Raw genomic sequence first — 14,445 nt, 5'->3', positions numbered from 1 at the left:
AAAGGCTTGAAATATTTCACTTTGTGTGTAGTGAACTAATATAACATACAAGTTTCACTTTTTGAAACAAATTATTGAAATAAATGGACTTTTCCTTGATATTCTAATTTTTTGGCACATACCTGTACAGCAGGATAGAGGCCGGGCCCAAAACGCACCGACACACACGGAACGTATCGAAATATGTTGTGCAATAGTGTCTTCAATCTATTACAACTACAGTATGTTTTAAATAAGAAATAAGAGCCACCTTGCTAATTCTTATGAAGCATTAAGACTTTTGAAATACAGCTAAAATGTCCTGAAATAACCAAAAAATGTTTTTATAGTGAGGATAAAATCTCGAACAGGGATTTAAGGGGTTGAGATTACAGCCAGAAAACACTGTTTAATGTTCACTGTTGCCATTTAAGACCGACTTTGGAAAGTGTGAGCTTATCTTTAAGGGAATAAAATTCTCATCATATCTTAAGCCCCATGTACTTTGACTATTAATAGCCATTAGACTAGTTTATGAAATACTACCGGATTACAAACAGGCCATTAAGGATTTACAGTAAGAAATTTAATCACACTTTCCATTGATTATAGCATTACACACAAACTTTAGATTCCTGACCTGGCCTTGTAGTTTCAGCTGCTGTTGTGACTCCTGTACTTATTCTAATCTGCACAGCACATTAGTTGGATTTCCTGTATTGGTTATGGTCATGACAGATCTTTGGTTTTTTTAGTCAGCGTGGTTGTGATGCTGCACTTCTGCCCAATGACAATTTCATTTCAAAAGTGACAACATATCTTACAGTGCCTGTGCCTCTGACGCATACAGTGGTGATGTTTTGACTCCTCTGTTAATGAAGTAGCCCTACCTGAGAATATTAAAAACTGCCAGCCACAAATCCTGCTGGGACAAATATAATCCAGTTAAAGAGCTGCCATCTAATCACAGTACATACAATCTGTCAAGTTCAGTATGACTTTTTCTCACTACCAACACTAAGAATGTTTAACACAGTGTATATCCTGTAATCAGCATGGAAATTTATCAGAGTTTTTTTTAATCAGAGTCCACTCATTCAAGGGTCATGTCAGGCGTCAAAGCAACCGGCAGATTAAATTCTGTAAAATAAAACTGATGAGCCATTCCTCCTCCATTTCTCTGATGGCAAATTCAACAGTTAAGTGTAAATGACTTTTCTTTATATAATTTTAAATATTCAGTGAACAACATAGCAAAATACTTACCTCAAATTTATATATAAACATAGATCTTTGTGTGTCTTTTGTACCTATTAAGAAAAATTGAATTACTACCAACAAAAGGCTGAAAGGTTCATCATTGCACAATTAGTGAGGGTATATAATTTGGCTCATCCTGTAAAAAAAAAAAAAAGAAATACTACATGTTTGTGATGTTAGATAATTTGTATCCTTGACTCTACACAAGGAACTGTGTGTTTTTGAGTTCTGGTGATGTTGGCATGTCTGACTCTCTGGGAACATGAAGTTTAGCAGACAGGAAGGACACTCCCTGTGAGCTCTCTCTCACACACACCCACACACTTCTTGCCCACATTCAAGGCTTTTCTGAGGTCAAAATAATCTTAAGGTTGGGGGGGGGAGGATTCAGTGTAAAAATACTGTAGCACAAAATGAACTTTATTAATAATTAAACATTTACACAACAGTGCACAGTAACAAAAGATTTTTTAAAGATATCCAAAGGAGCTGCCAATCCTTGAATTCAGATGCAACATCATCTTGCATATTATGTAAATACTTTAAAATACTCTTAAGACTGACAGTCTTGTAGTCTTAAATAAAGGAACCTTTCTAATCAATTTGTTTTAATATCAGGAAGAAAAGTCAAAAGGCTGTTAACAGTATCTCTACTGTGTCTACAACTGATTTGCTTTTCCTCCTGAAAAAGACTGAATTTCATTTAAACTCAACAAGATATCCAGTGTCATTCAACAAGTGGTCACTTTCTTTTTGACATACCTGCATCTGTTTTGGAGAGTCAAACATGATCAGCTTTAACCTCTAGAGTCCTGAGCTTTGGAAACCCAAGCTGTGCGGTCCTCATATGAGGACGCAGGGACTCTAGAGGTTAAATTATCACAGCAGGATGCTGAATATATTAAAGCTATTTGAATAAAAGAAAAATATACAAGTAGTAGCTGGTGGACTTTTTAAGGGGCCAGAGGGAACATTTCATTACTTTTACAGTTTGCCGAAACTACATTGCAATCGAATGTGTTTACATGACCTTTAAAAAAAACTAAAATGACCTTGTCAAATCACCAGAGGGACTGTTCACATGAAGGTTGTCCTTCAGGAGTGGCACTCTTACAATAAAACTGAAGACATCATCTTCTACTGAGGTATACAATCCACAATAAACATGCTGTCATCTGATACAGCATAGTGACTGTAGACTACATGTGTGAGGTGTGCTAGTAGCTAATGGATGGGTTTTCAGCACTACTCCATACTAAAAATCTTTACAGTATATAGTACAACAAAACTAAGTACAGTGGAACCTTGGAGTACGAGTATAATTCGTTCTGGCAACGTGCTCACAATCCAAAGCACTCGTGTATCAAAGCGAATTTCCCCATAAGAAATAATGAAAACTCAGATGATTTGTTCCACATCCACTTGTCCATATAAAAATGATTACAGTAATACAAAATACAGTATAAAGTAAAAATAAAACAAGTTAACCTGCACTTTACCTTTGAAAAGAATCGTGGCTGGCGTGAGGGGCCATTGTTGCAGTACAGATATTGACGATACGAGTGAAGCGCGAGAACCATCGGCTCAGTTTTGACGTGTGTCACATGACGCTCGGCAGACAGAACGTATGTACTACTCGTATTATGAGACCTCATTTATATATCGAATTAAAATTTTTTGCTCATCTTGCAAAACACTCGCCAACCGGGTTACTCGCAATCCAAGGTTCCACAGTACATGTACAAAATCACTAACATGTTAAATGATTCAAACTGTAAAATCTTATAACTGGATGGTTTACGTCAAAGGGTTGGGCATTGATTATGTAAAATTAAAAATCATTAATTACTCCTTGTAATACACTACCTGAACAATAATTCAGAGTGTGACTTTATAAAGATGGGAGTTAAGCATCAGTAGCCTAGAGGACATAGGCTAACACATAACACAGTTGCGGCAGTGGTCTGGAGGTACAGAAAGAGCCATACTACCAAGAACAGAAGCTGCAGAGGGCCGCCCCCCCCCCCCAAAAAAAATCATGATCCCAAAATAACACAAAACTGCAATATTAAAAAACTGTCAGAACATGAAAAGTAGCTGGAAAAATATTGGCAGCACATTCTTTGGGCAGGTCAGGTATGTACAGTATACACACAGTATGTGCACATGTAGAGTTGTGCAGACAGGGTGCATGTTGGGATTTTACAGTTGGTCCCCAGAACTGGTGAAATATCCATGTGCAGAAAAGCCTGGGATAAATGGCAAAATTGAAGTGTGAGAGATCCAAGAGTGGAAAGTATAAAAGTGCCACATACTGTAACAGATAAGAGCGAAGGGCTGAAATACCTTTGTTTGTATGTCTTTAACCCTGAACACAGTCGTCTACATCTGCTGCACTGAAACCGTTCAAAGAATCCTGTGGATGCAGAGGAAAGGCAGAGAAGGTTGGCAGTGTTGACAAAAACACCACACCAAAAGAGGAGGGAGGAGTTTGTTTTGACTGGCGCAGAGTGAACATGAGCTAAAGTTAAAATCTCGAGGTCACCAGCCAGAGTAACACTCCTTTTTAAGACTAGAGTAAATTTAATAAAAGTCACATTTTGGACCAAACACGGGCAAACACAGTGGGGAAAAAAATCCAACAAATGTTTGGAAAGTGCCATGTTTGTTTTAAACATCCATGTAACATGGAAACAATAGTTTCTCTTTCTGAGTTCTGGGGTAGTGTCATATACATGAACACATTAATAAAAATATAGCTGGTTAAAGTAAAGAAATATACTTTTACTATAATCACAAAGCTGTAGATAGAATTTATTTTACTCTTGCATTTACTTTTAGGCTCCTTTCAGCTTCTTATCTAGCAAAGTTTGTTAGCATCTGCTTGCCAGCTAAAGACCTTTAGCTATTTTTACAAAAACTAATATAGCGTCACTTTAGTAAAGCTTAGTTTACAGATGATTAACATTACATGCAGTGGTTGGTGTATTTTTATGAGGCAAGTCAACTCTTGCTGCCATTTGTTGGTTTCTTAATTTAGCATGAATATGTCACATTAAATTAATTTGGCATTTGAATTTTCACTTGTTGCATTAAAATATTACATTTACCGTCACAATTGTTAAAACATTTCTTCCTAATCCTGTTAGATTTTTTTTCTCCATTTCCAACATCTTTGAAACTTTGCTGTATATGTTCTAGACGTGTAGTGCGTTACAGTCACAGCACTGACCTCACTTTGTTGCAACTCTGTCCCCTCAGAAGCCTCGGAGAACTCCATGCTGGGTAAAGTGGGGGTATGGGACACGCCGGGATGAGAAGGGTTGCCCACACTGTAAAGACGAGGTCGTTTAACCTGGTCTTGGCTAGACAGCGGCGTGAAGCTGTTCCGTCGGAAGAAAGCTGGCGGCACAACACCTGTCCCGACTTTATTCTGGTCAGTGAAAAACAATAGAGGTGGACTGATTAACATGTTCTGTTACTGTAGGTTTCAAAGATCAACTCTCTTCTTGGTCTAAAATCACTGTATTCCATGTGAGTGAGTGTGAGAAGGCAAAGAGAGGACAAAAAGCTATAATTATAAAAATAAAAAATAAAAAAAGCACTGTCACATTGGTCTCTTCATGAAGGTATTTAGAGGTTTTGCAGTAAATCTGCCAACACCCACTGTCTGGGACTGAACCCTTCAGCACTAATTAGCACAGACAATACAGTGTTGAGTGCTAATTTATGATCATTTTGTTTACACCAGTATTTTTATTTTACATTTTCACTTAGTTTGTTGTGAAGCACGGTTCTCTTTCACTATGAACTAAATCATTGATTTTTTTTTTCCCCTGACATTTTAATGACGGTGACAGGTATTACTACTGACTGTGGTTTACAGGTACATGTGATGAACTCATTATTTTACAGACAATACCGATGTGTGCAATGGTTGCACTGACATAGGTGAGAGAAAACCGACTGCATGTTTATGACATAACATAAAAAGGTCACCTTACCAAGGGTCTGTTCCTGTGAGTACTGACAGCCTCCACCTTCAGATCAAACAGTTCCACTTTACACCCTAGAAGAAGACAGGAGAAAAATACATCATAAGAGGAAAATGTTGGGTTCAGCTGAACTATGAACAGTGCAGTGACTTACCATAAGCCACAGGGGTGAGTTTCAGGACAGTGTGCAGGGGACATTTTATGTAAGGTAGGTCATCTGTGCCAACAAAGATGAAAACAACTTGTGAGGCTTTCTGTGCTGTGGTTACATCCTGATGGAGTGAATTTTTCTCTCTTTATTTGGGACTTTACAGCATTCAGACAGTTGTAAAGCTGATGATATAAGGTCCAGTGTATGCTGCTGTGTTAAGCCTTCAGTGCCACATGCCCCACAGGCGGATGTAGTGGGATAAAATGCCAGTCAGGACTGCGCCCACTGTCTGCTGTGGTTTAGCAGTGACCACTTCCTCTGCTGAATGACAAACCCTAGCCAGCCCATGTCCCATTATGGATTTGACTTTGAGCAGTATTTTCCTCTGTAACCACCCAAATAATATTCAGGTGCACATTTTATGTATTTAAACCTTTTTTAACTGTACATAAGTAAAGTGGGTCCACCGGCCTGTTTTGTAATCCAGTCAAAATATCTATTGAAATGATTCAGAGTGGTAATTACTTGTAATATGTTTTGCTTGTGGATATTTCTTTAGTTATAATTTAAGTTCACCTTAATCCTTGAATGTTGCAAAAAATATTTACAATTAAGAGACTGCTGCAGCCTGGAGCTTAGAGAAGCAGATACAACACCCACCTAACAAGCTACTAACCTAATACTATGCCTAATCCCGTTATATGGACTTGCAGAACAAGACTAGTTGATGCCCGTAAGATGTCAAATTACAACCAATTCCAGTATCAAATTTTTGTGTGATTATTCTGTAAAAGTCTCATGTTGCTTGTGTATGGGTTAAAGATTATTCAAATGTGTCAGTGCACAGACATTTTCAGGTCCCTGTAGAGATGTCCTATTTATTTTTTTGTACCTTTCCCCAGATGTGTGCCTTGACACAGTTATGTCTTGCAGGTCTACAGACAATTCTGTCTGACATACACCATCTATTGTCAAACTTGATATAGTCAGATGGGGATCTTTCTTAATTATGTCCAAGCCATTAACCACAATGGAACTCAGATCAAGTTGCAGAAGCATCTTAGCGATCAGTAATAGGAGGAGGATGTCAAAACAAAGCATCTGAATGCTTAAGTAAATGGGAAATGTGGAAATCCTGAAAGGGTCTGAATACTTTTTAATGCACTCTGGGTACTGAATCTCTCTCCAGTGTTTATTCAACAGTCCCCTCATAAACATTTAGTTTAGCTGCAGTTTAACACTGTTTCTCAGCACTCAGAGAAACAATATGGCATTGAATTACTTCATTAAGCTCTTTTGTGATTGGTAAACCACTGTTAAAGAAAAATCACTGAATTAAATACAAGTTTTAGATAAATGATAAAAACTGTTGTTGGCAGAGGTAACAACAATGTAACGCACTGTCTTGGAGTGGATCATGTTTGTGATCATGTATGTAACCTGCACTCTTATCCAGGAAATAGGCGAGCAAGCAGCGCATGACAGCCTGATGACAGATGACCAGAACATTGCCCTGTCGCTCCAACTCCATGATGAGTGGCTCCAGCCGCTGAACCAAATCCTGGTAGGACTAGAGAGACAGGACAGGTACATGTAATGTCAAGTCAAATTTAACATCTCTATATCAATTCTTACCTGTCAGACTCACATTTTAATGCTTTTGTTCACCATCCATGATGTGAAAACATCACATCCACATAGGCAGCGAAATGAAAAGTGCTGGCAAGGGTCAGTTTAATAATAAAGTTTTATGCTGCTCTGTTTACAACAATGTAGCTATAAAAAGTGCAGTGATTTGACTATGACATTATCCATCTTATCATGAGAAAATACGACTACAAACCAAACAAACCCTAAACTTTGTGAAATCCAAGCACAAGCGCACACGCACACACACACACTCACATCCCCTCACACTCCCACTGCTGACAGCACCAATCATGCATCATCATCATCTTGGACGAAACAACGAGCTCCTACCTCTCCTCCAGGGTAGCGGTAGTTATACTTGTCCTGGTTCCTCATGGCAAACTCCTCTGGGTATGTTTCCTCAATCATCTCATAGGTCATCTCTTCACACACTCCCTGAAACACAAAGAAATCAAAACAGTCATAATCTGACAGGCCCTCATGATGTGTCTGTTTTTTTCTGTGGACATACAGCATCGATTTCATTCAGGATCTTCCACTGCTCATAGGGAACACCCAGCTCCTCTGCCGTCTGAATGGTGCGTCTCAGCTGGCTGGTCCAAACCTTCAGGTCCGACAGACGGTGCTCTTCCACAAAACCCTTCAGAGCTGCTGCAAACTGGTAAAGAGACTCTTATAAGGTGGAGAAACTTGTATTATTTTATAACTTGGGAAAATAATTTTAATTAGTTAAGTTTTATATACACACATACATTAAAGGACTAGTTCATAGTGGTAAAATATGACTTGTTGAGAGTTGGAAGATACTTCACTTGTCTTTTTTAAAATAAATATTTATTGATTTTTATAAATCAATCATGGTCAATACAATTTGGCTTGTGAAAACAGGTTTCTACAAAGTAATGTCAATTAAATAAAAATATCTAATGGGAAATACGTGATTGCATAAATATTCACCCCCTTCAAGTCAGTATATAGTAGATGCACCTTTGGCTGCAATCACAGCACTGAGTCAGTGTGGATGGGTCTCAATCAGGCTTGCACATCTGGACACTGCAATTTTTCTCCACTCGTCTTTGCAAAACTGCTCAAGCTCTGCCAGGTTGCATGGGGATCAGGCATGAACAGCCCTTTTCAAGTCCACCCACAGATTCTCTATTGGATTGAGGACCTTCCAGACACAGGTGTCTTTATACTACAATCACTTGAGACGCATTAACTGCACTCAGGTGATCCCCATGTCACTAATTGTGAGACTACTTGCACCAACTGGCTGGACCTCTGTTGAATTAGGTCAGCCATTTTAAAGAGGGTGAATATTTATGCAAAAATATAACTACAAATGTTAGTCCTCTCTGAAAAAGCAAACAAGCTTTAAAATGTTGAACTACTCTGTTAAGACTTTTGGAGATGCTGCCATCTTTGTGACATTTAGAAATATAATAATGACAGTATTTGTTAAAGCACCTGTTTCCCTCTGTCTGACAGTTCAGAGTCTCCCCCGATGCGTCCTTCCAAATTGTGCTGGGTCTCTCCGTGCCGACAGAGGTAGATGGAGTGGGAGTGTACGTGGATGTTCATGAGGTAATAGACAATCTTACTCTGGATGTAGTCCTGCACCCTGTTGACCAAGAAACTACAGCCAACATTTATGACCTGGATAAAGGACAGGTTCCTTTAGGTCAGAGTGAGAAAAAGGAGAAAACAACAGAATGTGAGTCAAACATACACAAGGGACAGAGTTAGACAAGGGACATCTTGTACTTTTGGTACAGACTCAACATCCTGATATTTCATCCACCACAATTCCAAATATTCTGTGTCAGCAGCTTAATAATATTGTCAAGGTTTATGAGGATCAGAAACTATTACTCTGCTCTACAATCAAAGATTCAAGTACATAAGGTTAGTACCGTTACTTTATTTAAATGCACTACTGAGGAAGTGATCACAGATCTGCAAAAATCAGTTCATAAAACTAATAAATCAAATAAACCCCTTATAGTTAAGATAGTTATCAGGAGTTTAAAAAGTTCCACCTGATGTAGGTTTCTGAGACTAATTATTACTTCACTGGATTCACCATATATCAGTTCCATAAATCAAAAGTCCATAAATAGCAGACCTTACTAAACCATAGTTGAGCCACTAGCTCCACCTACTGGGCAATTTCTGCAAGTGTGTGTTCTTGAAAATTACCAAATAATCTGCAACAATGACAACACTAGTGAACAGTTTGGTCTGAATGGCTTTTCCTTAGATTGGATTAGTGTCAAAGCAAAAATAAATAAACACACACACACACACACACAATGCAGTTAGTCTTTGACAAAAATTGTTATTACTTGTCATGTTCGTCTGGATCTAAAGGTTGGTACGTCACTTTATAACATTCTATTCTCTTCAGAAAATCCTCCATGGCACTTTCTCTGTTCCTCTCAGAATAATCTGGGCTGGACACCTTCACATCCTTAACGAAAGACATTTGTAGAGATGATTCTCCAGCATTTTTAACATTTCAAGAACAAAAGTGTGCTCATAATATAACATTAAAGCATAAAGGTGTCATATACCAGGATATTTGCAGCGATGACATCTGGATCGTCACATATTGATTCTACAAAAAACACCTATCAAAAGACATTTTTGAAGAGAAGAGAAATGCGTCATCAGTGCACAGTCAGTACAAAAAGTATTCCGACTCTTCCACATTTTGACATGTTTCAGACATCTTAAAATTGATTCTGTTCAATTTTTTCCTCATCAATCTGCACACAATGCTCCACAATGATAGAAATCCGAAACATAAAATGTGAAAAATCTGAAAGGGTCTAAAAACTTTCTGCACAGATACACTACAGTATTTACGCAGTGATTGATCAAAAATGATTAAACCAACAATGGAAAACAGACCTTGTATGCATTGCCTTTTGCAAAATTAAGGATGAGCTCCCTCCTCTCTCTGGTAGTGTTTGTGGCATCAAAAACCTGAAAAACAGCAAAGTATATCCAGGCCCAACTGCATAACACAGAATATACACAATGTTCAGTTTCTGTGTCCTTACAGCGATCTGGCCTCCCTCTTCGTTCAGGTAGGCCTTTACATCGTCCAGTGCCACCAGAGTGCACCGTCTGTGTAGGCAACATTAAAAAAACGATTAGGAAATCAAATTCGTTCACCATTTAAATGTATCTTCAACACATACACACACACTGTTATAATTACAGCTCCACTTGTTAAACAAACACCATGTTGTCAAAAGAAGCACCTGAGGACTAACCTAAAGTACTGGGCTTAGTAGAGGAGATTAACATAAAGAGGAACTCTCTCACTCACTTTCTAATCGCCATTGCTTCTTTATTGTCATGCCTGAAGAAGTCGTAGGACTGGTACGACTTCACTGCTTCTCTCCTATAAACTCCAAGGTTAAACACTGTAAAAGAAGCAAGGAGAGGGAAAGGGATTACTGCATTGTGTTCTGTCCGGGTGGTGACCTTTGTCTCAATAGAAAAACCCATAAGAGGAAGTGACATGAACATAAAAAATAATTAGCACAGCAGTGCTTTAAGCACAAGATTTTCCACTCCGGTTCTCTGTCTCTGAATGCCGCTACAGCCTTCACGAAGGAATAATGTATCATGGTACTGCCCTATTTTACTCTGAGGGCCTTGCCAAAAATAAAATAGTTTATAAATATCCACTCCAATATTTCATCAGAGTTCAATCTTAACCTGTTTTATATTATCAAATGTTACATTGTGCATAAAGGTCAAACATGTAGCATAATGTACTGACCCTTAGTCGGCACTCCAATCCAGTTGAGGTAGCGTGTCAGCTTCTTGGACATGTAGGTTTTCCCCCTAGCGGGCAACCCAATCATCACTATCATAGTGGCAGAATTGGTCATGTAGGAGGCCCAAGCTGCAGTTTGCACACAAAACAATCATGCATACACACACAGAGATTTCAGTTATTAAACATGCAAATGCTTAACGCTTACCTTCACTTTAAGCTCAAACTTACCTCACCCATAAAACCTGATTCTGGAATGTTGTCCTTTTTGTACTAAAAGGGCAGATCTGTATACACACCTACAAGGACAACCGACTTGTGGAATAATCTAGTGTCACCCTTCTACCAGCTGGTTAACATTCACCCATCATTATGTCTCCACTGCTGGCTAATGTTTCTCAAAGTACTTCTGCTTAGCAGCCAGATTTACTGTGGTAATCCACGGTCACCTTGTTGGCTGGAACATGAAATGGAAAATTTTCTGACAATTTTTTCTCGTCTGTGAAAGAACAGGCTCAGAGAAAATAAATCTGTCAAAGCAAAAAACACTTAGCGAGACCAGACTTGACTCGAAATGGTATGAACACACGCCTGCAACTTCGATGCCCAGCGGGCTCAAGACACATTCTGATGGAGTCTTTTAGATCCATCTCACATTCCTGAGATGGAAATGCGATCAAAAGAACCACTAGAACACAGTGCTACTGCATCATATTTAATAATGTAATAGTTAAGGTGCACAGAGTTCAATTATTAATACACAACAGGCTACAGCCTCCTATAAAGACTCAACACAGGATGAACAAAACACTCACAACATTTCTTCTCATTGGCCCTGAGGTCTGTCCTTTTGGCCTCCGCTGAGCCGTCTGGAGCAGATGCAGCTCTCTGTTGCCTGGCAGCCATGTTGGGCCTGATCTGTGTCCTGCTGTCCTGTCACGGCTGGTTTGGGGACAGCAAACTCTGGTCACTGGCTCGATGAGGTCTGCATCTCTCTGTTGAGGACAGGACTTGGCTGTGTCATATCAAACGCTGCTGGATGATACAGTTGATCTGAACCATGAGCACGCTGTCACATGCCAACTCATGATCAGAGCCAATGCACAGTGCCAATACTGTAATACACTGTAGGTGTTACATGTAAAGCAAACAGATGCATTATTGGAGGAAATTGGAGGAGCCAATTACCATAAGTACCAAAGTATCTGAATATTTTATAAGCTCAAAATGAAATCAACAGTACTTAAATAATTAATCACTCAACTACTTGAGCTACAGACAATAATACTAAATCATAAATTCCAATTATGATAACCCAGCATTGTAATATCCTAACATTTGCTGATGACAACTTTGCAAAGGTGAAGTGTTCATTTTAGTCTGTTTATAACTAATACATTATAAATGAATATGTTCAATATTTTCATGACTAACTGATCATCATTTGGGCCAACACAATTTCCCAAAGTTAAAAACACTATTATACAGTTTATTTTAAACTAGTGATTATTTTCATTTTTGTTTAATCTGCTGATTATTTTCTCCATTAAAAGATGTAACATTTAGTTTACAAAACAGCCAAAAGAAGAAGGATAAATGACCATGACAAAATAATAACTTAAAAATATTCTAAATACTGTAATGAATAAAGAAAAGCAGCAACTTCTCACATTTGAGAAGCTGAAACTATTTTTTTTTTTTTTTTTTGGCATTTTGCTTGAAAAAGGATGGAAATGTTTATCAATGATCATCTAGTAGTTTTTAAATCAATCAACTAATGATTAATTGTTGCAGATCTGAGTTTAAATAAAGCAAAGCATCTTTACAGTTAACTTGTATTACCATATTGAAATTACGGTGCAAAAGTTCCCTGTATTCACTGATCAATCTCCAGAAAAGAGCAATAAGAATTATTTATACAAACAAAAAAGCTCACAGGGTGAGGACAATCATGAAAAGTTGTTGTGTTTCAGTTTGTGATGTTAAATTATGGAACAGTTTAAAGTCCGAGTTAAAGCACTGTCCAAACACTAATCAGTTTAAAACCAAGTATAGAGACATTATATTTATGAGGTACAGGGGTGAAGAAAGGGTTTGACAGTCACCAGGTGTTCACAGTGATTATTGTTTTTGTTTGTTTGTTTTCCTCCTTCTGTAAAATAACAATATAACTATGTAATTAAAAGCAGGAAGCTGAATAGTTATTAATTATGAACTAATGGAGAAGGGGTGGGATTCTTTTCTAACATGTAAACAGATTTATTTACTTATTTTTTTCTCCTTTGTCTGCTTGTTTGCATGATTATTTTCCTCTTATATGTACGAAATAAAATTTCTAATTCCATTTTTAAAAAATCTGAGAAGCCAAATAGCCACGTCAGAGAAGGTGGGATCATCACTTGTGAAAACAGCTGCAGATACATTTTCTGTCAAACAGTAAATGGGTCGTTTCAAACCCTCTACTCAGTGTCAGATAGTAAAAGTGAATACAGTACTTTTTAGTTAGTTGGTGGTTGGACAAATAAGCATCTTTGACTCTTTACTGAGGCTGTTAACTTGTTTGTGGGAACCGGTCGATTGGGTACCCCCGCCCCCCCGCCCCCCCGGTTAAGCTGGTTAAAGGCTAATTATCTCAGGTCAAAGCTAAACTAATGTATAAATTAACAGGGCAACAGCTCTGACGTTATGGAAAGCTGTCGCCATCATGAAGACGTGTGTTTCAACATCAGACGTTTTCCTGTCACACACAGCAGAGTGGTATCTATTAACGTAACGTAATGATAACAATAACGTTACAACACACACTCCTGGTGCAAAGTTCATCAATTCCTCAGGTAACTAAAGAAACAGTCGTTAACCCGAACCCCAGCACTATAAAAACCGTGAAAGCGAGGCGGAAATCAAAAGCCGAAGGTGAACTTACCACAAACAAGCAGGTATAGAGTAACACTTCTCCGTGACACACAGCGTTGTCACCACTCAGCTCTGACCGTTGCCGGAGACGCCCTCTTCTTCTTCTTCTCGGATGTTTAAGCTCCGCCTCCCCAGTGACTGCTCTCAAGCTACCGAAAAAAAAAAAACTAATGCTTCCGGGTATGTTTTCCGAAATGAAGTCATTTAAAGACAGTATTTTAACAGCAACACGTATTAAGACATTACAAGGTCATTATCCTTTCACAAAGGTCAAAGGTGAAAGTCAACAAAAAAATAATTCTGAAATCTCAGTCAAAAGTTATCTAAAGCCTTTTTGTTTGCATCTTTTGGGGTTGTTTTTCCATCTTTTGTAAATGTTTTTTGCAGTGGGGAAGAAGTAAGTAGACCGTTTACTTAATATGCTGTTATAGCCTTCACTTGTCTTTGAAGGCTTTCCAAAATATTTTGCAATCTGGCCAAAGGAATTTGCTCCCATTCAACAACAAGCGCATTAATGAGGTTAGGCACTGCTGGTTCACAGACCTTGTTCCAATTAATCACAACTGTGAGGGCAGTAACTGAGGTCAAAGCTCTGTACAGTCCTGCCAAGTTGTTCCAAAGTGAACAGACCTGCTTTCTGCATGGAGGGACTGTCATGTTGAAACAGGAAAGGACATTCCTCAAACTGCTGCAAAAAAGTTGGA

General features: G+C 38.4%; 1 protein-coding gene across 1 annotated transcript; it reads right to left on the bottom strand.

Moving 5' to 3' along the window:
- Positions 1-3,111: 3,111 nt before the first annotated feature.
- Positions 3,112-13,875, bottom strand: LOC109966042 (6-phosphofructo-2-kinase/fructose-2,6-bisphosphatase 2-like). The gene is made up of 17 exons (XM_020610607.1): positions 13,752-13,875; positions 11,644-11,823; positions 10,832-10,957; positions 10,373-10,469; positions 10,101-10,167; positions 9,949-10,023; positions 9,609-9,665; positions 9,381-9,505; positions 8,503-8,710; positions 7,547-7,693; positions 7,366-7,470; positions 6,826-6,955; positions 5,389-5,451; positions 5,244-5,308; positions 4,472-4,672; positions 3,586-3,655; positions 3,112-3,488 (listed from the first exon to the last, which is right to left on the bottom strand). Exons 2-16 carry the CDS (start codon positions 11,732-11,734, stop codon positions 3,602-3,604), a joined length of 1,611 nt encoding a protein of 536 aa, XP_020466263.1. The 5' UTR covers positions 11,735-11,823; positions 13,752-13,875; the 3' UTR covers positions 3,112-3,488; positions 3,586-3,601.
- Positions 13,876-14,445: the final 570 nt, after the last annotated feature.

The sequence above is a fragment of the Monopterus albus genome, unplaced genomic scaffold, assembly GCF_001952655.1.
Source record: "Monopterus albus unplaced genomic scaffold, M_albus_1.0 scaffold106.1, whole genome shotgun sequence".
NCBI lineage: Eukaryota > Metazoa > Chordata > Actinopteri > Synbranchiformes > Synbranchidae > Monopterus > Monopterus albus.
This window is presented reverse-complemented; position numbering and strand designations above follow the sequence as displayed.